At 38.0% G+C, this 16,020-nt stretch overlaps 1 protein-coding gene across 1 annotated transcript in view; it reads right to left on the bottom strand.

Annotated features, from left to right (window-relative positions):
• The window catches only part of LOC144978853 (AP-2 complex subunit alpha-2-like), a 33,112-nt gene continuing 17,092 nt past the window's right edge, over positions 1 to 16,020 (bottom strand). Inside the window, exons 17-24 of the mRNA XM_078925422.1 lie at positions 15,452 to 15,634; positions 12,652 to 12,848; positions 11,993 to 12,165; positions 9,264 to 9,387; positions 6,930 to 7,046; positions 5,559 to 5,628; positions 4,430 to 4,564; positions 1 to 3,289 (exon numbers count right to left, since the gene is read on the bottom strand). Of these exons, the coding sequence (XP_078781548.1) occupies positions 3,212 to 3,289; positions 4,430 to 4,564; positions 5,559 to 5,628; positions 6,930 to 7,046; positions 9,264 to 9,387; positions 11,993 to 12,165; positions 12,652 to 12,848; positions 15,452 to 15,634 (1,077 nt within the window). The 3' untranslated portion in view covers positions 1 to 3,211. The remainder of the gene's footprint in view (positions 3,290 to 4,429; positions 4,565 to 5,558; positions 5,629 to 6,929; positions 7,047 to 9,263; positions 9,388 to 11,992; positions 12,166 to 12,651; positions 12,849 to 15,451; positions 15,635 to 16,020) is intronic.

The following is a 16,020-nucleotide window of genomic DNA, read 5'->3' as shown; positions in this document are numbered from 1 at the left end:
GAGAGAGAGAGAGAGAGAGAGAGAGAGAGAGAGAGAGAGAGAGAGAGAGAGAGAGAGAGAGAGAGAGAGAGAGAGAGAGATACTTAAATGAAACTGAAAACCGTCCAATTCCCATTCAATCGTTGATAAAAGCACTGTAATCACGGATTAACCCACTGCGATCACGGATTAACCCACTGCGATCACAATTCTATCATCCTGAATACAGTCAAATATACACAGGTTTTTCCAAAAAAATCCAAATAATTTCCAGTTTTGCATTTCAGTTTGATGCCGTGACAAAAAAAAATGTCATTTTTGTGGTGGGTAAGGGGGGGGGGGGGGGAATGGAGAGGCCTTTTGGCAATGTAAAACCAGAAACAAGTTTGAGGCTTTGTATTCAAATCAAGATGTAAAACAAGAGATGAAGAGAAAAAAACAAAACAAGTTAGTAAGAAAGAAAGGAAAAGAAATCAAAAACCCTGTATGTATAACCTTTGAACTCAATACTTTGACATGCATGCACACATACATACATACATACATACATACCTACATACCTACATACATACATACATACAGTAATCAGGTGGAAGAAAACAATTCTATCAGCAATGAAATAACAATACGCAGTGGTGAAGGTATAAAATCATGAATATTCAATAGAATCCTATTGGACCAATTCTCCTGTCCCAATTTTCATCATCCAATCAGAATCAAACAACAACAGACACCAGGAACCGTGTCAAGAATTGAACAAAAACTAAAACAACATCTTTTTTTTTTTAATTTAGAAAAACAAAATACGCCACTGGGAATTCACATTTTGGGCTAAACGATTCGACACTTCATACAACCATTTCTACTCTTGGTTACAGAAGGACTTCGAACTTGACACTGTCCTTGTGAAATATTTTGTTTAACACTTTCTACACTCCAAAGCTATGTACAGCTATCGATATCCTTTCAATTAAAAAAAAACAAACCCCAAAAACAAATGCAAAACTAAAAACCAAACCAAATACACTGCCCCACTCCACGTACTGATATCAAATTCTTCCTCAAACAAAAACCAACAACGGGTCACAACCATCTAATAACCAAGGCAGTTTATCCTTTAACGTTTGCATCACATCCAAACACACACACAAACAAATACTCACACATACACACACACACACACACACAAATACGCTGACAAATGTATGAAGTTGCATTCATTGCATCCAGAATTATTTATATTAGTCGACAATTTGAAAAAAACAAAACAACAATGCCAACTTTTGATGTTTGTATTTGGATTGAGCACCTCTCCAGCAATCCCATTCATCACCACTCTCCAGCAATCCCATACTATACTTCCAAAATCACAATCGCAATTGAACAACACAATGTCTTTTTAGAGTGACTGGTTTTCATTCTTTTGGTTTGTGTTATCAATCCTATCTGTCATGACAGCCTGATCCACCAACTGGCATCACGGATTCAGTCCCAGTCTTGAGATAACAGTCAAACATCAAGTAGGCAACACATTCAACCCAACCTGCCAACCAACTTCAATCTTTCAAAAAAAATGTTTTATCATATTTTCCCCCTACAACGGAACATATTTTTCTCCTATTTTTCACATCATCAAGAGGTAAAACGATCAAAAATTGTCCCATAGCACGTGGTGACTTCATGTGAACTGATAAGGCTAGCAGAAGGAAAGTAAAATGTAATTCCAATGGTAGACAGCTGTCTGGCTACCCCCATCCACATCTTGGTGAAAACAACAACCTTCAACTCTCCCGCTTGTTTAATAATTTACTTTAAAAAAAAAAAGATTACACACACTGAATATTTTTTGCATTCAGCATATTTCTGACACCAAATTAGCATATTCTGGAGCCCAAAAACATGTTGGAATATGAGAAACACACAGGCTGGCTAGTCTGATTTCACGAATATAATTGGAGATGCATGGATGAAATCATTTCATGATACATACGACAATTACAATTTCATTTTCATCCAATGACAAATCAAGAGGCAATCCAAACCCATGGTGCTGGCCTTACAAAATCTACAGGACACTTCATCTAAATCTAAATCTAGTCTAGTCTAAACTATTCATACATGGAATTTGACAGGAATGACACAAGAGTTTGATAACCATCGGTGATTTGTGCTGTCTTTTCGTGTCTCAGAATCCATTCAAGACATTCAATCAATTTGATATGCGTGTAAAATACATTTGTGCACCTCAAAAAATACGATCTCTCCGAAAACAATAAATCAATGCATTGATATTGTAAGCATACACGTCTGTGCCAGATTATTTTATCTTCACTACATTATTTTGACAGAGGACATTTTATTTTATCAACAAATCCATTCAAAATTGATGGAAAGTTTTGAGATTTAAAAAAATATATATAAATATAAACTGTATAAGAACTTGACCACAGGGTTTCACTGTCTTCAAGGGCGCCCGTCATTCTATGTCCAAACGTAACACTTCTTACTGATTGTTGAACAGACAATTTTATTTCATTTTCCTAAGCATTTGTTGCATTTAAAACAAGAGAGAAAAAAAAAATTCTCATGGAAAATTTGTGTATTAGATCCAGATATTTGATCTGATATACATTAAAAAATTGTTAACAAATCGGTATCATTAAAAAATTGTTAACAAATCGGTATGTACTTTTGTTTAGGTGGTATTCATGTCAAGTATTTCAATCACTAATAATTTATGTCAAGTATTTCAATCACTAATAATTCATGTCAAGTATTTCAATCACTAATAATTCATGTCAAGTATTTCAATCACTAATAATTCATGTCAAGTATTTCAATCACTAATAATCTATGATAATTAAAGAAAGAAAACAACAACAAAAATAACATTTTAAAAACCCACATATTATTTTACCCTCACACATACATACATAAACATATACAAACACATACACACACACACACACACATGCTCACGATCTCTTATCATTTTGTTCTTGTCAACTCTTGACATCAGTCTCCGATTATACAATATGAAATAATCCAACACAGAGGCCTAACTAGTATAATTACTATTATTACTTATTATTATTGTTATTATGATAAACCGGCCGTGTGGTCCTTGATTGTTTGTTTCGTTTCTTTCACTCGTACGACGACTAAGTATTGCACACCAGTCTTGTTCCCCTAGGACGACGATGACGTCACCATCTCACCACCAGCCTGTACCTTAGAACTGCGATTCCAACAGATTGCCTAACGCTTGGGACACGGAAGGCTTGGTGGAACGAATGGTAAGTCTGTACATCTGAAATGACAAACAGCAATCGTTTCAACTCCTGATTCAGCCATTTTCTTATATGGTTTCGTTACTAATGATTTCCCGTGTATAGTATTACGGTAAGCCAACACGTTTCAAATCCTATCATACACAGGAGAACGTATCAACACAGTGCGTAGAAATAATGGATTTTACATTGAATAGTGTGTGTTAAAATCGTGGTTTATCCCAAACCTTCCAGTGATTTCTATTTATTATATAAAATACATATAAATTATATCTCATTACATGATATATTTTATACATGAATCTAGTGACCAAATGTCACATCGGATATTACATGAAATCAACGCGGATATTAAATCAAATCAACGTAGACATTACATTTATATGAAATCAATGCAGATATTACATGAAATCAACGCCGATATTACACGATATCAATGCTGATATAGCAACATTTGTACGGCTTTGTCCTTGTTAGGGACTTTAATGTAACAGTTAATCTAAGGAAGAGTTGCTTCCCTTGGGTAATAGTTAATTAACTTTAGTTACCCATTCATTAGGGCCACGTAAATTTTCATTTTACTTATAACATATCAGAGTGGTGACATGTCCATGAGAAAGGTGGGCTCTTTTTTCTCTACTTATTATGTGGCTATAAGGTCTTGTGGTAGGACAATTGCTTTTGGATTGAAGGTCCTTGGAAAAGGATCTTTACTCACATCCTCTCACCTTACTCAGGTGTAAAATAAGTACCTGGCTGTTAACAGCATCATGTCTGTCGGAAAATAGATTGTAATATCGCCTAACAAGTGTCAAGTCTTGTCTTACTTTTACATCTAGCTTTTGGCTTGGGACCCTTTGTAAAGCGCTTTGAGCTATGGTTTAGTCGTATGACACTTTTTCAGGTCCCACTCTGGGCAGTGCAAAGTTGAGCACTTGAAAAAGACTCTTTACTCACATTCACTCACCCCACTCAGGGGTAAAATGAGTACCTGACAGCATTGTCTCTGTCCAAAGACAATATTTGTAATGGCGTATTACAAGTGTCACGTCTTGGCCTACCACGTCGTATTGCTGTTGCTTTTGAGACCCCTTGTAAAGAACTTTGAGCACATTTAGTGGAAATTGCGCTATTAAATAAATAAATGACTAAATAACTACCTGCATTGCCTTGTTTGGCTCCAGCCTTATCAAACAGCCAATCTGCTGACTGCGAGTATGCAAGATGGCCGACGATACAAAGTTGTCAGGGTTGGGGTCAATACCTTCCAATATGCTGGCACCAAAACCTAAAATCTGCACAACCATGGGAGGGATTGGGGGAAATCGGAGAGGAGAGTACAACAGTTAGAATAGTAAGAATGCTTGGAGACGGTGGGTGTTAACAATGAACAGGAATAGGTCTTTGTCTCATGCAATGCCAAAATCAATAATTAAACTTCTTTATAATTTAAATGAATACATATAATAATATTCTTTATTAATATATTATTATTATTATATTATTATTATTATATATTATTATTATATATTATTATTATTATTATTATTATTATTATTATTATATTATTATTATTATTATTATTATTATTATATTATTATTATATTATTATTATTATTATTATTATTATTATTATTATATTATTTAATTTATTATTATATATATTATTATTATTACTATTATTATTATTATTATTATTTATTATTATATTATTTTATTATTATTATTATTATTATTATTATTATTATTATTATTATTATTATTTTTATATACTAATTATTATTATTTTATAATATTATTATTATTATTATTATATTATTATTATTATATTATTATTATTATTATTATTATTATATTATTATTATTATTACTATTATTATTATTATTATTATTATTATTATTATTATTATTATTATTACTTTTAAGACTTATTTTATAAGGAAGTATTGGATAGATTAAAACCAGTTTCCGTTCATGGATTATTTTTCATGATATGAATGTCTTCAGCATGTTTTGTGTATGATCTGTTATTGTAGCTTTGATGTTTGTATTGAAAAAGCCCCTAGAGCTGTTTGTATGTGGAATAGGCGTGGTATAAATTATTGACATTATTTTTATTGTTATTATTATTAGCAAATATGGATGCTCCCTCAACGTGGAGGATTGTGAAGACCATCTGGTAACATATTGAACCTTTCATACACACTTGTTCAGACCTTTAACGTAACAAATACCGGTTTCAACAAATTTTTTTAAAAATGTAAAAAACAAAACAAAAAACAAACTTACTTTAAGTTTAGACTGTTCATAATCTTGAGGAAATTGGGCTTTGAAAATCTTCTGGCATTCCTGGTCAGGCCTGACGATGAAAACAGGAAAAGAGGTTAAAATTTTATTTAAAAAGCTACAGCCCACTCAACAAAAAAAAAAAACACATCTGAGCATTTTTGTTATTTAATTCGAGAAATAAAAAAAACCCCAACCAACAGAACCACTCAAAAATGAACAATTTCTATGAATGTTCACCTCAATAAAAGTTCATTTTGGTCACATATCAATATCGGACTGAACAATTTTGGTTATAAAACTTACAACTGGAGGAAAAGTCTGAATTTTGCCAATCTGGATTTTAAAAATCTTTCTATAGGATTGAGACAAAAGGTCATTTTATAAACATTCCACACACAAATAAAACATCATTACAGTATACAGTTTTTGACCATTATTGGATTTTCGAACCTGCACAAACCCAACCTTAGGAAGGCCTTCTCCAAGGTCACGATATGTACAATATTGGTCAGAAACTTGATTCTAACAACCCCAGTTGTACAGTTTTCTATAAGAAATCACCATTAACGTCAATAGATATACAAAATATCAGAACATTAGATAGAATCTTAACGTAGATTTATTTCAAATAATTATTCGTGATATGCACCAAACTAAGCTTGTATTGAATTGTAAATAATATTGTCAAATTGATTGTAAGCTTCAATTTAATTACAAAAAAAGATCAAATGAACGTTTTGGGTTTCCCCTTTATGAACAAAACTGGATGAATGAAACACCACAGATGAATGATACAGTGTGGTAGTGGTGTAGTTAACTACCAACACTAGCTAATCTCGTCTTTAGACAAGATTAGCATCAGATATATTTTAATTCAATGTGCCAAATTTTTTATTTTGGTGTTAATTAAATGACGTAATAAATGTTATGATGACCTAATTCAATACAAACTTATTTCGGTGCAAATCACGGATAATTATTTTAAAAGTTGATGTCAACAGCCATTTATTTTGTTTACCTTGACCTTCGACAAATTGTTTCAGCCAATAACATGATTACATCATAGGCGGTCTTTCATGCATTTCAATCTTGACTGATTTAATCCGACGTGTACAAATATGCACGTCTGACATCTAAACCCGCTTATGGGCTAAGTTTAACATGGTTGTAATGGGCAATATTTTGCATCACATTTTTCTGAGATCTCCGCCATTACAACAATGAGCCCCATAAGGAATTGGGTTATCAAACCCGCAAATAAGTGCACGTCGGTTTATTCCTTATGAAGACGACAAAAGGGCTGTTAGAATAAGTTATTTTGAAAAGGTGAGGATATTCTTTTCTATTTATTTTTCAAGATCCACCACTCACTGTGACAAGGCTTTCCATCGGGTGAAGAAAGCGTCAGAAGTCATCTCAGCAGCTTCCAAAAACTTGTTGATGAGAACTGGCAGTTTAAGGGACAATTTTTGTAGTTGGCCGCTGTGACTGTAAGAGGGGGGGAGATGAGAGAAAAGTCATGGAGAATACTTTAATAGCAACCCCCTATCACTTATCATTATCTATCATGGCAGTTTGTTTGGGGTTTTTTTTAGAGCTTTTAAGGCACAGACTTGCCAACTTGAAAATTTAAAAAATTGTAGTTTTTCAGTAGATACAAATTGTAGTCACAATAGTTGACTTTACACATCAACAATGTACGCTCACAATGGATAAATAACACCTCAAAATCCTTTAAAACAGGAAATCTGAAATCAACTTTCATTTTCAATAAGTTTTAATGACTTAGAAATGTTCATGAACTTTTGAAATAGGAGCCAAAATTTTGTAATTCTACGAATTTTTCGTTGTACAAGGCAGATCTGATTTTAGATCATTTCATTGAGAGTAAAAAGGAGACAGATCGAATTGTCCAAAATTCATGTAGTTATCCAAGCATAAAAGAAAAATGAAGACAGGGGGTACAAGTTCAACAAAGATCAGAAAAGGATCCAAGAGTGATATACCCTTGAAGATAGTCTGAGACAACTTAAAAGTCCCACAGAGACAATGCTAAAGAACTGAACAAGTGTGTATGAAAGGTGCCAGAAGACAAAGCAAGAAAGAAAAATACAAGAAAAAAAAACTATCCCAAAAAATCAGTCCACCTCGACTGGGGATCAAACCTCAGAACTTCTGGTCAGACGTGCTACCATTGGTAACCAGAAGGTCTGAGGTTCGATTCCCAGTCGAGGTTGACTGATTTTTTGGGGATGTTTTTTTTTTTTTTTTTTTGTATTTTTCTTTCTTGCTTTTGTCTAGCATCATTTCACACACACTTGTTCAGATCTTTATCTTACACCGGTGCCTGCTCCCTACATTCTCAATTTGATATTTTCAAAAATAAGCTACTCAAATATCTCCGTCCGTGTCCTCTCGTGTTCTATGTATGTGTTGTTTGATGCAAGCGTCGTGTTCAATGTATGTGTTACTTGATGCAAGCGAGGGTTCAATGTATGTGTTGTTTGATGCAAGCGTCGTGTTCAATGTATGTGTTGTTTGATGCAAGCGTCGTGTTCAATGTATGTGTTACTTGATGCAAGCGTCGTGTTCAATGTATGTGTTGTTTGATGCAAGCGTCGTGTTCAATGTATGTGTTGTTTGATGCAAGCGTCGTGTTCAATGTATGTGTTACTTGATGCAAGCGAGGGTTCAATGTATGTGTTGTTTGATGCAAGCGTCGTGTTCAATGTATGTGTTGTTTGATGCAAGCGTCGTGTTCAATGTATGTGTTACTTGATGCAAGCGAGGGTTCAATGTATGTGTTGTTTGATGCAAGCGTCGTGTTCAATGTATGTGTTGTTTGATGCAAGCGTCGTGTTCAATGTATGTGTTGTTTGATGCAAGCGTCGTGTTCAATGTATGTGTTACTTGATGCAAGCGAGGGTTCAATGTATGTGTTGTTTGATGCAAGCGTCGTGTTCAATGTATGTGTTGTTTGATGCAAGCGTCGTGTTCAATGTATGTGTTACTTGATGCAAGCGAGGGTTCAATGTATGTGTTGTTTGATGCAAGCGTCGTGTTCAATGTATGTGTTGTTTGATGCAAGCGTGTGTTCAATGTATGTATTGTTTGATGCAAGCGTGTGTTCAATGTATGTGTTACTTGATGCAAGCGTGTGTTCAATGTAAGTGTTGTTTGATGCAAGCGTCGTGTTCAATGTATGTGTTACTTGATGCAAGCGTGTGTTCAATGTATGTGTTGTTTGATGCAAGCGTCATGTTCAATGTATGTGTTGTTTGATGCAAGCGTGTGTTCAATGTATGTGTTGTTTGATGCAAACGTCGTGTTCAATGTATGTGTTACTTGATGCAAGCGAGGGTTCACAGCGTAAAACGCATACCTTTGTGAAGAATATAGGTATTAAAATTGTCCCAACTATCGGGAGCCTCTGTGGTGTAATGATAGCACATCTTGCCGGTAATCAGAGGGTCTGAGGTTCGATTCCCAGTCCTTTCTTGCTTTGTCTGGCACTGTTTCATACAAACTTGTTTACTTCATTAACAAAAAGAAAGAAAAAAACAAAACAAACAGCTATCTTTACAAATATTTTTCTAGTTTCAGGCTTGAGGTACCCGACAAAAAAAACCAAACAAAACAAACCAAACCAAAATAATACCCGACAAAAAAAAACAACAAAACAAACCAAATCAAAATAATACTTACGAGAAACTAATGTTTAGCAGAGGAGCTTCTTCAAAGTCGCTGACACATTCAATATTAAAAAGCTGTTGGACTTGGGCCCCTCCATCCACTGTGGTGTCCAAGGGTTTGGGTTGTACACTCAGGGCTGGAAGGGGAACAAAGACATGGATGGTGGACTCTGGGACCAAAATGGCGTGCTTTTGTGTGTGTGTGTCGAATATGTATGTATGTGAGAGAGAGAGAGAGGGGGGGGGGGAGAGAGAGGAGAGAGAGAGAGAGAGAGAGAGAGAGAGAGAGGAGAGAGAGAGAGGGGAGAGAGAGAGACAGAGAGAGAGAGAGAGAGAGCGAGAGAGAGGCAGAGAGAGAGAGAGAGAGAGAGAGAGAGCGAGAGAGAGAGGGAGAGAGAGTAGCAAAAGAGAAAAGTCTGTTGATTTCACTCTGTATGATGCAATTACTTTTTTCATATATTATAGTTATAGTTTAACGCTATAGCAAGTGTAATTAAATCACACATTGCCATATTTATTTTTTGAGGGGTTCAGAAACGACAAGTTTACCAGTTTTGAGGGGTTCAGAAAGGACTGACAAGCTTACCAGTTTTGAGGGGTTCAGAAACGACTGACAAGCTTACCAGTTTTGAGGGGTTCAGAAACGACTGACAAGCTTACCAGTTTTGAGGGGTTCAGAAACGACAAGCTTACCAGTTTTGAGGGGTTCAGAAACGACTGACAAGCTTACCAGTTTTGAGGGGTTCAGAAAGGACTGACAAGCTTACCAGTTTTGAGGGGTTCAGAAAGGACTGACAAGCTTACCAGTTTTGAGGGGTTCAGAAAGGACTGACAAGTTTACCAGTTTTGAGGGGTTCAGAAACGACAAGCTTACCAGTTTTGAGGGGTTCAGAAACGACTGACAAGCTTACCAGTTTTGAGGGGTTCAGAAAGGACTGACAAGCTTACCAGTTTTGAGGGGTTCAGAAAGGACTGACAAGCTTACCAGTTTTGAGGGGTTCAGAAAGGACTGACAAGCTTACCAGTTTTGAGGGGTTCAGAAACGACTGACAAGTTTACCAGTTTTGAGGGGTTCAGAAACGACTGACAAGCTTACCAGTTTTGAGGGGTTCAGAAACGACTGACAAGCTTACCAGTTTTGAGGGGTTCAGAAAGGACTGACAAGCTTACCAGTTTTGAGGGGTTCAGAAAGGACTGACAAGCTTACCAGTTTTGAGGGGTTCAGAAAGGACTGACAAGCTTACCAGTTTTGAGGGGTTCAGAAAGGACTGACAAGCTTACCAGTTTTGAGGGGTTCAGAAAGGACTGACAAGCTTACCAGTTTTGAGGGGTTCAGAAAGGACTGACAAGCTTACCAGTTTTGAGGGGTTCAGAAAGGACTGACAAGCTTACCAGTTTTGAGGGGTTCAGAAAGGACTGACAAGCTTACCAGTTTTGAGGGGTTCAGAAAGGACTGACAAGCTTACCAGTTTTGAGGGGTTCAGAAAGGACTGACAAGCTTACCAGTTTTGAGGGGTTCAGAAAGGACTGACAAGCTTACCAGTTTTGAGGGGTTCAGAAAGGACTGACAAGCTTACCAGTTTTGAGGGGTTCAGAAGGACTGACAGCTTACCAGTTTGAGGGGTTCAGAAGGCTGACAAGCTTACCAGTTTTGAGGGGTTCAGAAAGGACTGACAAGCTTACCAGTTTTGAGGGGTTCAGAAAGGACTGACAAGCTTACCAGTTTTGAGGGGTTCAGAAAGGACTGACAAGCTTACCAGTTTTGAGGGGTTCAGAAAGGACTGACAAGCTTACCAGTTTTGAGGGGTTCAGAAAGGACTGACAAGCTTTACCAGTTTTGAGGGGTTCAGAAAGGACTGACAAGCTTACCAGTTTTGAGGGGTTCAGAAAGGACTGACAAGCTTACCAGTTTTGAGGAGTTCAGAAAGGACTGACAAGCTTACCAGTTTTGAGGGGTTCAGAAACGACAAGCTTACCAGTTTTGAGGGGTTCAGAAAGGACTGACAAGCTTACCAGTTTTGAGGGGTTCAGAAACGACAAGCTTACCAGTTTTGAGGGGTTCAGAAAGGACAAGCTTACCAGTTTTGAGGGGTTCAGAAAGGACAAGCTTACCAGTTTTGAGGGGTTCAGAAAGGACAAGCTTACCAGTTTTGAGGGGTTCAGAAAGGACTGACAAGCTTACCAGTTTTGAGGGGTTCAGAAACGACAAGCTTACCAGTTTTGAGGGGTTCAGAAAGGACTGACAAGCTTACCAGTTTTGAGGGGTTCAGAAACGACAAGCTTACCAGTTTTGAGGGGTTCAGAAACGACTGACAAGCTTACCAGTTTTGAGGGGTTCAGAAACGACAAGCTTACCAGTTTTGAGGGGTTCAGAAACGACAAGCTTACCAGTTTTGAGGGGTTCAGAAACGACAAGCTTACCAGTTTTGAGGGGTTCAGAAACGACAAGCTTACCAGTTTTGAGGGGTTCAGAAACGACTGACAAGCTTACCAGTTTTGAGGGGTTCAGAAACGACAAGCTTACCAGTTTTGAGGGGTTCAGAAAGGACTGACAAGCTTACCAGTTTTGAGGGGTTCAGAAAGGACTGACAAGCTTACCAGTTTTGAGGGGTTCAGAAAGGACTGACAAGCTTACCAGTTTTGAGGGGTTCAGAAAGGACTGACAAGCTTACCAGTTTTGAGGGGTTCAGAAACGACAAGCTTACCAGTTTTGAGGGGTTCAGAAAGGACTGACAAGCTTACCAGTTTTGAGGGGTTCAGAAAGGACTAGGTCTGAGGCAAAGCTCTGGAACTGGAATGTCGTCTTGTTGCCGAAGAACACGCCCACTCTGGCCAGGTTCTGGCGATACTCCGACTTGATGCCCACCTGAACCAGGTCGTTCTCAAAGAGGACACCGTTTTGCTTGCAGATAAACCTGAAACAAATCCAGGCGACAGGAGATTAGAATCAATAAATGAAAATGAACCATGCTCAAGGTGCTTACTATGCTTCATTTATATCAGCAGCAGGTAACAAGCCACCAAATTTCCATTTCATACAGTTCTAGTCACCAGTTAAGCGTCTATTTTCTTTTACACTGGCACTTTGATATCCCAATGAATACTTATCTGATAGTAGTTGTGGATTGTAAAAACTAATGAACAAAAATGAATGTAAGGCTTTAAAAAAGAACAAAATACCAAACTAGAAATCATACTTGCTGACAAGACATGCAAAATACTTGTCTGCCGTCTGCCTGGATTCAAACCGATGTATTGATGTTTTTATTGTTCTTTTCTTTTTTTTTTTAAAAGGGTTTGAGCCCGAAACCATCCGTGTTTGGTGTTTTGTTTTTGTCTTTTTCGAAGCTGTTATATTTATTCACTTTTGTTCATTAAAAAAAAAAAATGGGTGTGCATACTTTTTCAAATTTTCCTCGGCTCCAGGGGTGAGTGAAGAGACCCCTCCCAAGTCCACGCCATTGGTAGCGGGCACGTCACCAAACATGTCCACCAGGAAATTGGAACCGCTGGTCCCACCAGTTGTTGAAGAGGGGCCCACTGGAGAGGTGTCCAGACCTAGGAGATCCACTGATGCGTTGGCGTTGGATACTGGAACCTGGACAAGTCGGGGACGATAGGGAGAATGAAGTGATAAACATATGGAAATACGTATTGCAACAACAAGTGTTTATTGGGTACTGGGACCTGGACAAGTCAGGGACGATAGGGAGAATGAAGTGATAAACATATGGAAATACGTATAGCAACAACAAGTGTTTGTTGGGGACTGGGACATGGACAAGTCAGGGACGATAGGGAGAATGAAGTGATAAACATATGGAAATAAGTATAGCAACAACAAGTGTTTGTTGGGGACTGGGACCTGGACAAGTCTGGGGATGATAGGGAGAATGAAGTGATAAACATATGGAAATACGTATAGCAACAACAAGTGTTTGTTGGGTACTGGGACCTGGACAAGTCAGGGACGATAGGGAGAATGAAGGATTAACGTATGGAAATACGCATAGCAACAACAAGTGTTTGTTGGGGACTGGGACCTGGACAAGTCGGGGGACGATAGGGAGAATGAAGGATAAACATATGGAAATACGTATAGCAACAACAAGTGTTTGTTGGGTACTGGGACCTGGACAAGTCAGGGACGATAGGGAGAATGAAGTGATAAACATATGGAAATACGTATAGCAACAACAAGTGTTTGTTGGGTACTGGGACCTGGACAAGTCTGGGGATGATAGGGAGAATGAAGTGATAAACATATGGAAATACGTATAGCAACAACAAGTGTTTGTTGGGTACTGGGACCTGGACAAGTCGGGGGACGATAGGGAGAATGAAGTGATAAACATATGGAAATACGTATAGCAACAAGTGTTTGTTGGGTACTGGGACCTGGACAAGTCAGGGACAATCGGGAGAATGAAGGATAAACATATGGAAATACGTATAGCAACAACAAGTGTTTGTTGGGTACTGGGACCTGGACAAGTCAGGGACGATAGGGAGAATGAAGTGATAAACATATGGAAATACGTAATGCAACAACAAGTGTTTGTTGGGTACTGGGACCTGGACAAGTCAGGGACGATAGGAGAATGAAGGATAAACATATGGAAATATGTATAGCAACAAGTGTTTGTTGGGTACTGGGACCTGGACAAGTCAGGGATGATAGGGAGAATGAAGTGATAAACATATGGAAATACGTATTGCAACAACAAGTGTTTGTTGGGTACTGGGACCTGGACAAGTCGGGGGACGATAGGGAGAATGAAGTGATAAACATATGGAAATACGTATAGCAACAAGTGTTTGTTGGGTACTGGGACCTGGACAAGTCAAGGACGATAGGGAGAATGAAGTGATAAACATATTGGAATACAGATTGCAACAACAAGTGTTTGTATTGTTTGCTTTTAAGGCACACGAGACACTTTAAGGTTAATACACGAAAACTTAGTAGAAATAGGAATTTTTGGCTCCAGCTACAGAACTACATAGGTCACTTTGACTCCATAAATCTTGTTGAAAAGGAAAGTTTAGTTCCTTAGAACCACCTGTATTATTCAGGACTTTGGAGCATTTTTGGATCATGCCGAGAGAAAATTGTTTAATTAAATAAATATTTAAACTGACTTTTTCTTTCTTCCCTTGGAAATGACGAATTTTTGAAATGTCAAGTAGGCAGCTCTGTATTACAGCAATGGTGAAAATGAAGATAGGATTGGAAAAAAAAACCTCTAGATTGACTGTTATAAATTTAAAATGTAAAACAAAGGGGACTGGTTGAAATGGGAAACTGAAGTAAAAATTAAAATTGAGCTTTTATATAGAGCAATATCCACTAAACATGCTCAAAGCGCTTTACAGGTGGCCCTGGCCAACAGCAATAATTAACACATAGGACGGGGCATGACGCCTGTTAGGTCATATTACAATTTTTTCAGACAGAAACAACGCTGTTGACGGCCAGGTACTCATTTTGTTTTACACCTGAGTATGGTGAGAGAATGTGAGTAAACAACTATGCGCCGAGCGCGGCTCGAACTCAGGATCTTCTGATCCGAAAGCGAGTTTAGATTCCAAGAGAAAACTGTAAGTGGCAGGTGGTAAATGATCTAAACATTGTTCACAGAACGCAACATCCCTTTGTTGAGAAAAATAGGGTATGGAGAAGTGGCCAGATGAAAGCAGAGAATAAAAAGTCACGGGATCTGTCCGTGCCAAAGTCTGGATCCAATTGACACGACACCCTCCGCCTCATCATTATTGATACAAGTGCCCACTCCATACGCTTTCTGAATATTACTCATCCCTTTGTTGGAAGTCAATATGCTTATCTCAAGTACAAAATGATGATGAAGAGATTGTGGTGATCTTGTTGGAAAGCTAACATTTGTCGTGGATAGCTCATACAGTAGAGTCACAATCTCCCCGACCAGGTCACGGGTTCGAGCCCCCATCACCCCTGTGAAGTTTTTATTCTCTACTGTCTTCTGGCACTTTCCTACTCACTTCATTTCTTGTTATTATCAACATAAATGCCTGCTCCACTCCCTTTTCTAACATTTGTCAGACATTTGACAAGTCTGTACAGAGATGACGTTCACGAATAAGAACATATCATCCCCCCCCCCATTATCAGCCCTATGGTAGCCTGAGGGTTATATAAACAAAATGATGATAAATACGTACAGGGACAGGGACAGCAGGAGGTTGAGAGGTTTCTGCACTGTTGATTTGTGCCTGGGGGATGGATCTGGGCTCTTTCTCCTTCACCTCAGCGCCCTCCGGTACCGCAGGCTTCTTCTTTTTCAACTTGGCCAGAATTGACGATTCTCTCTCTGGGAATGGAGGCATTTCCTCCAGCACTGTGGCCTGATGGGATATTGGAAGAAACAGATGATAGATTAAATATTAAAAGTTTTGAATGGAGAAAAAAAAAAAAAAAAAAGGTTGGGCAGCACCTGGGATTTCTTTCGGTCCCCTTGCCTGTGGTGAAGCAAGTGCTCTGCCAACTCAGCAGCTGTACAGACACCCCCCCCCCCACACACACACACAATGAATGTCTACACGTTTTATTGAGTGGAATGAAATTAAAAACTTGCAACATTTATAAAGCACGATATCCACTAAACATGCTCAAAGCCCTTTACTTGGGGTCTCTAGCCGACAGCAACGCTTAACATGTAGGACGAGACATGATGCCTGTTAAAAAAAATAAAACTCCCTTTATTCATCCCCAAGGGGAAATTTGTCTTTAG

The sequence above is a fragment of the Berghia stephanieae genome, chromosome 8 (genome assembly GCF_034508935.2).
Source record: "Berghia stephanieae isolate SIO BIC M18660-M18661 chromosome 8, UCSD_Bste_1.3, whole genome shotgun sequence".
Lineage (NCBI taxonomy): Eukaryota > Metazoa > Mollusca > Gastropoda > Nudibranchia > Aeolidiidae > Berghia > Berghia stephanieae.
This window is presented reverse-complemented; position numbering and strand designations above follow the sequence as displayed.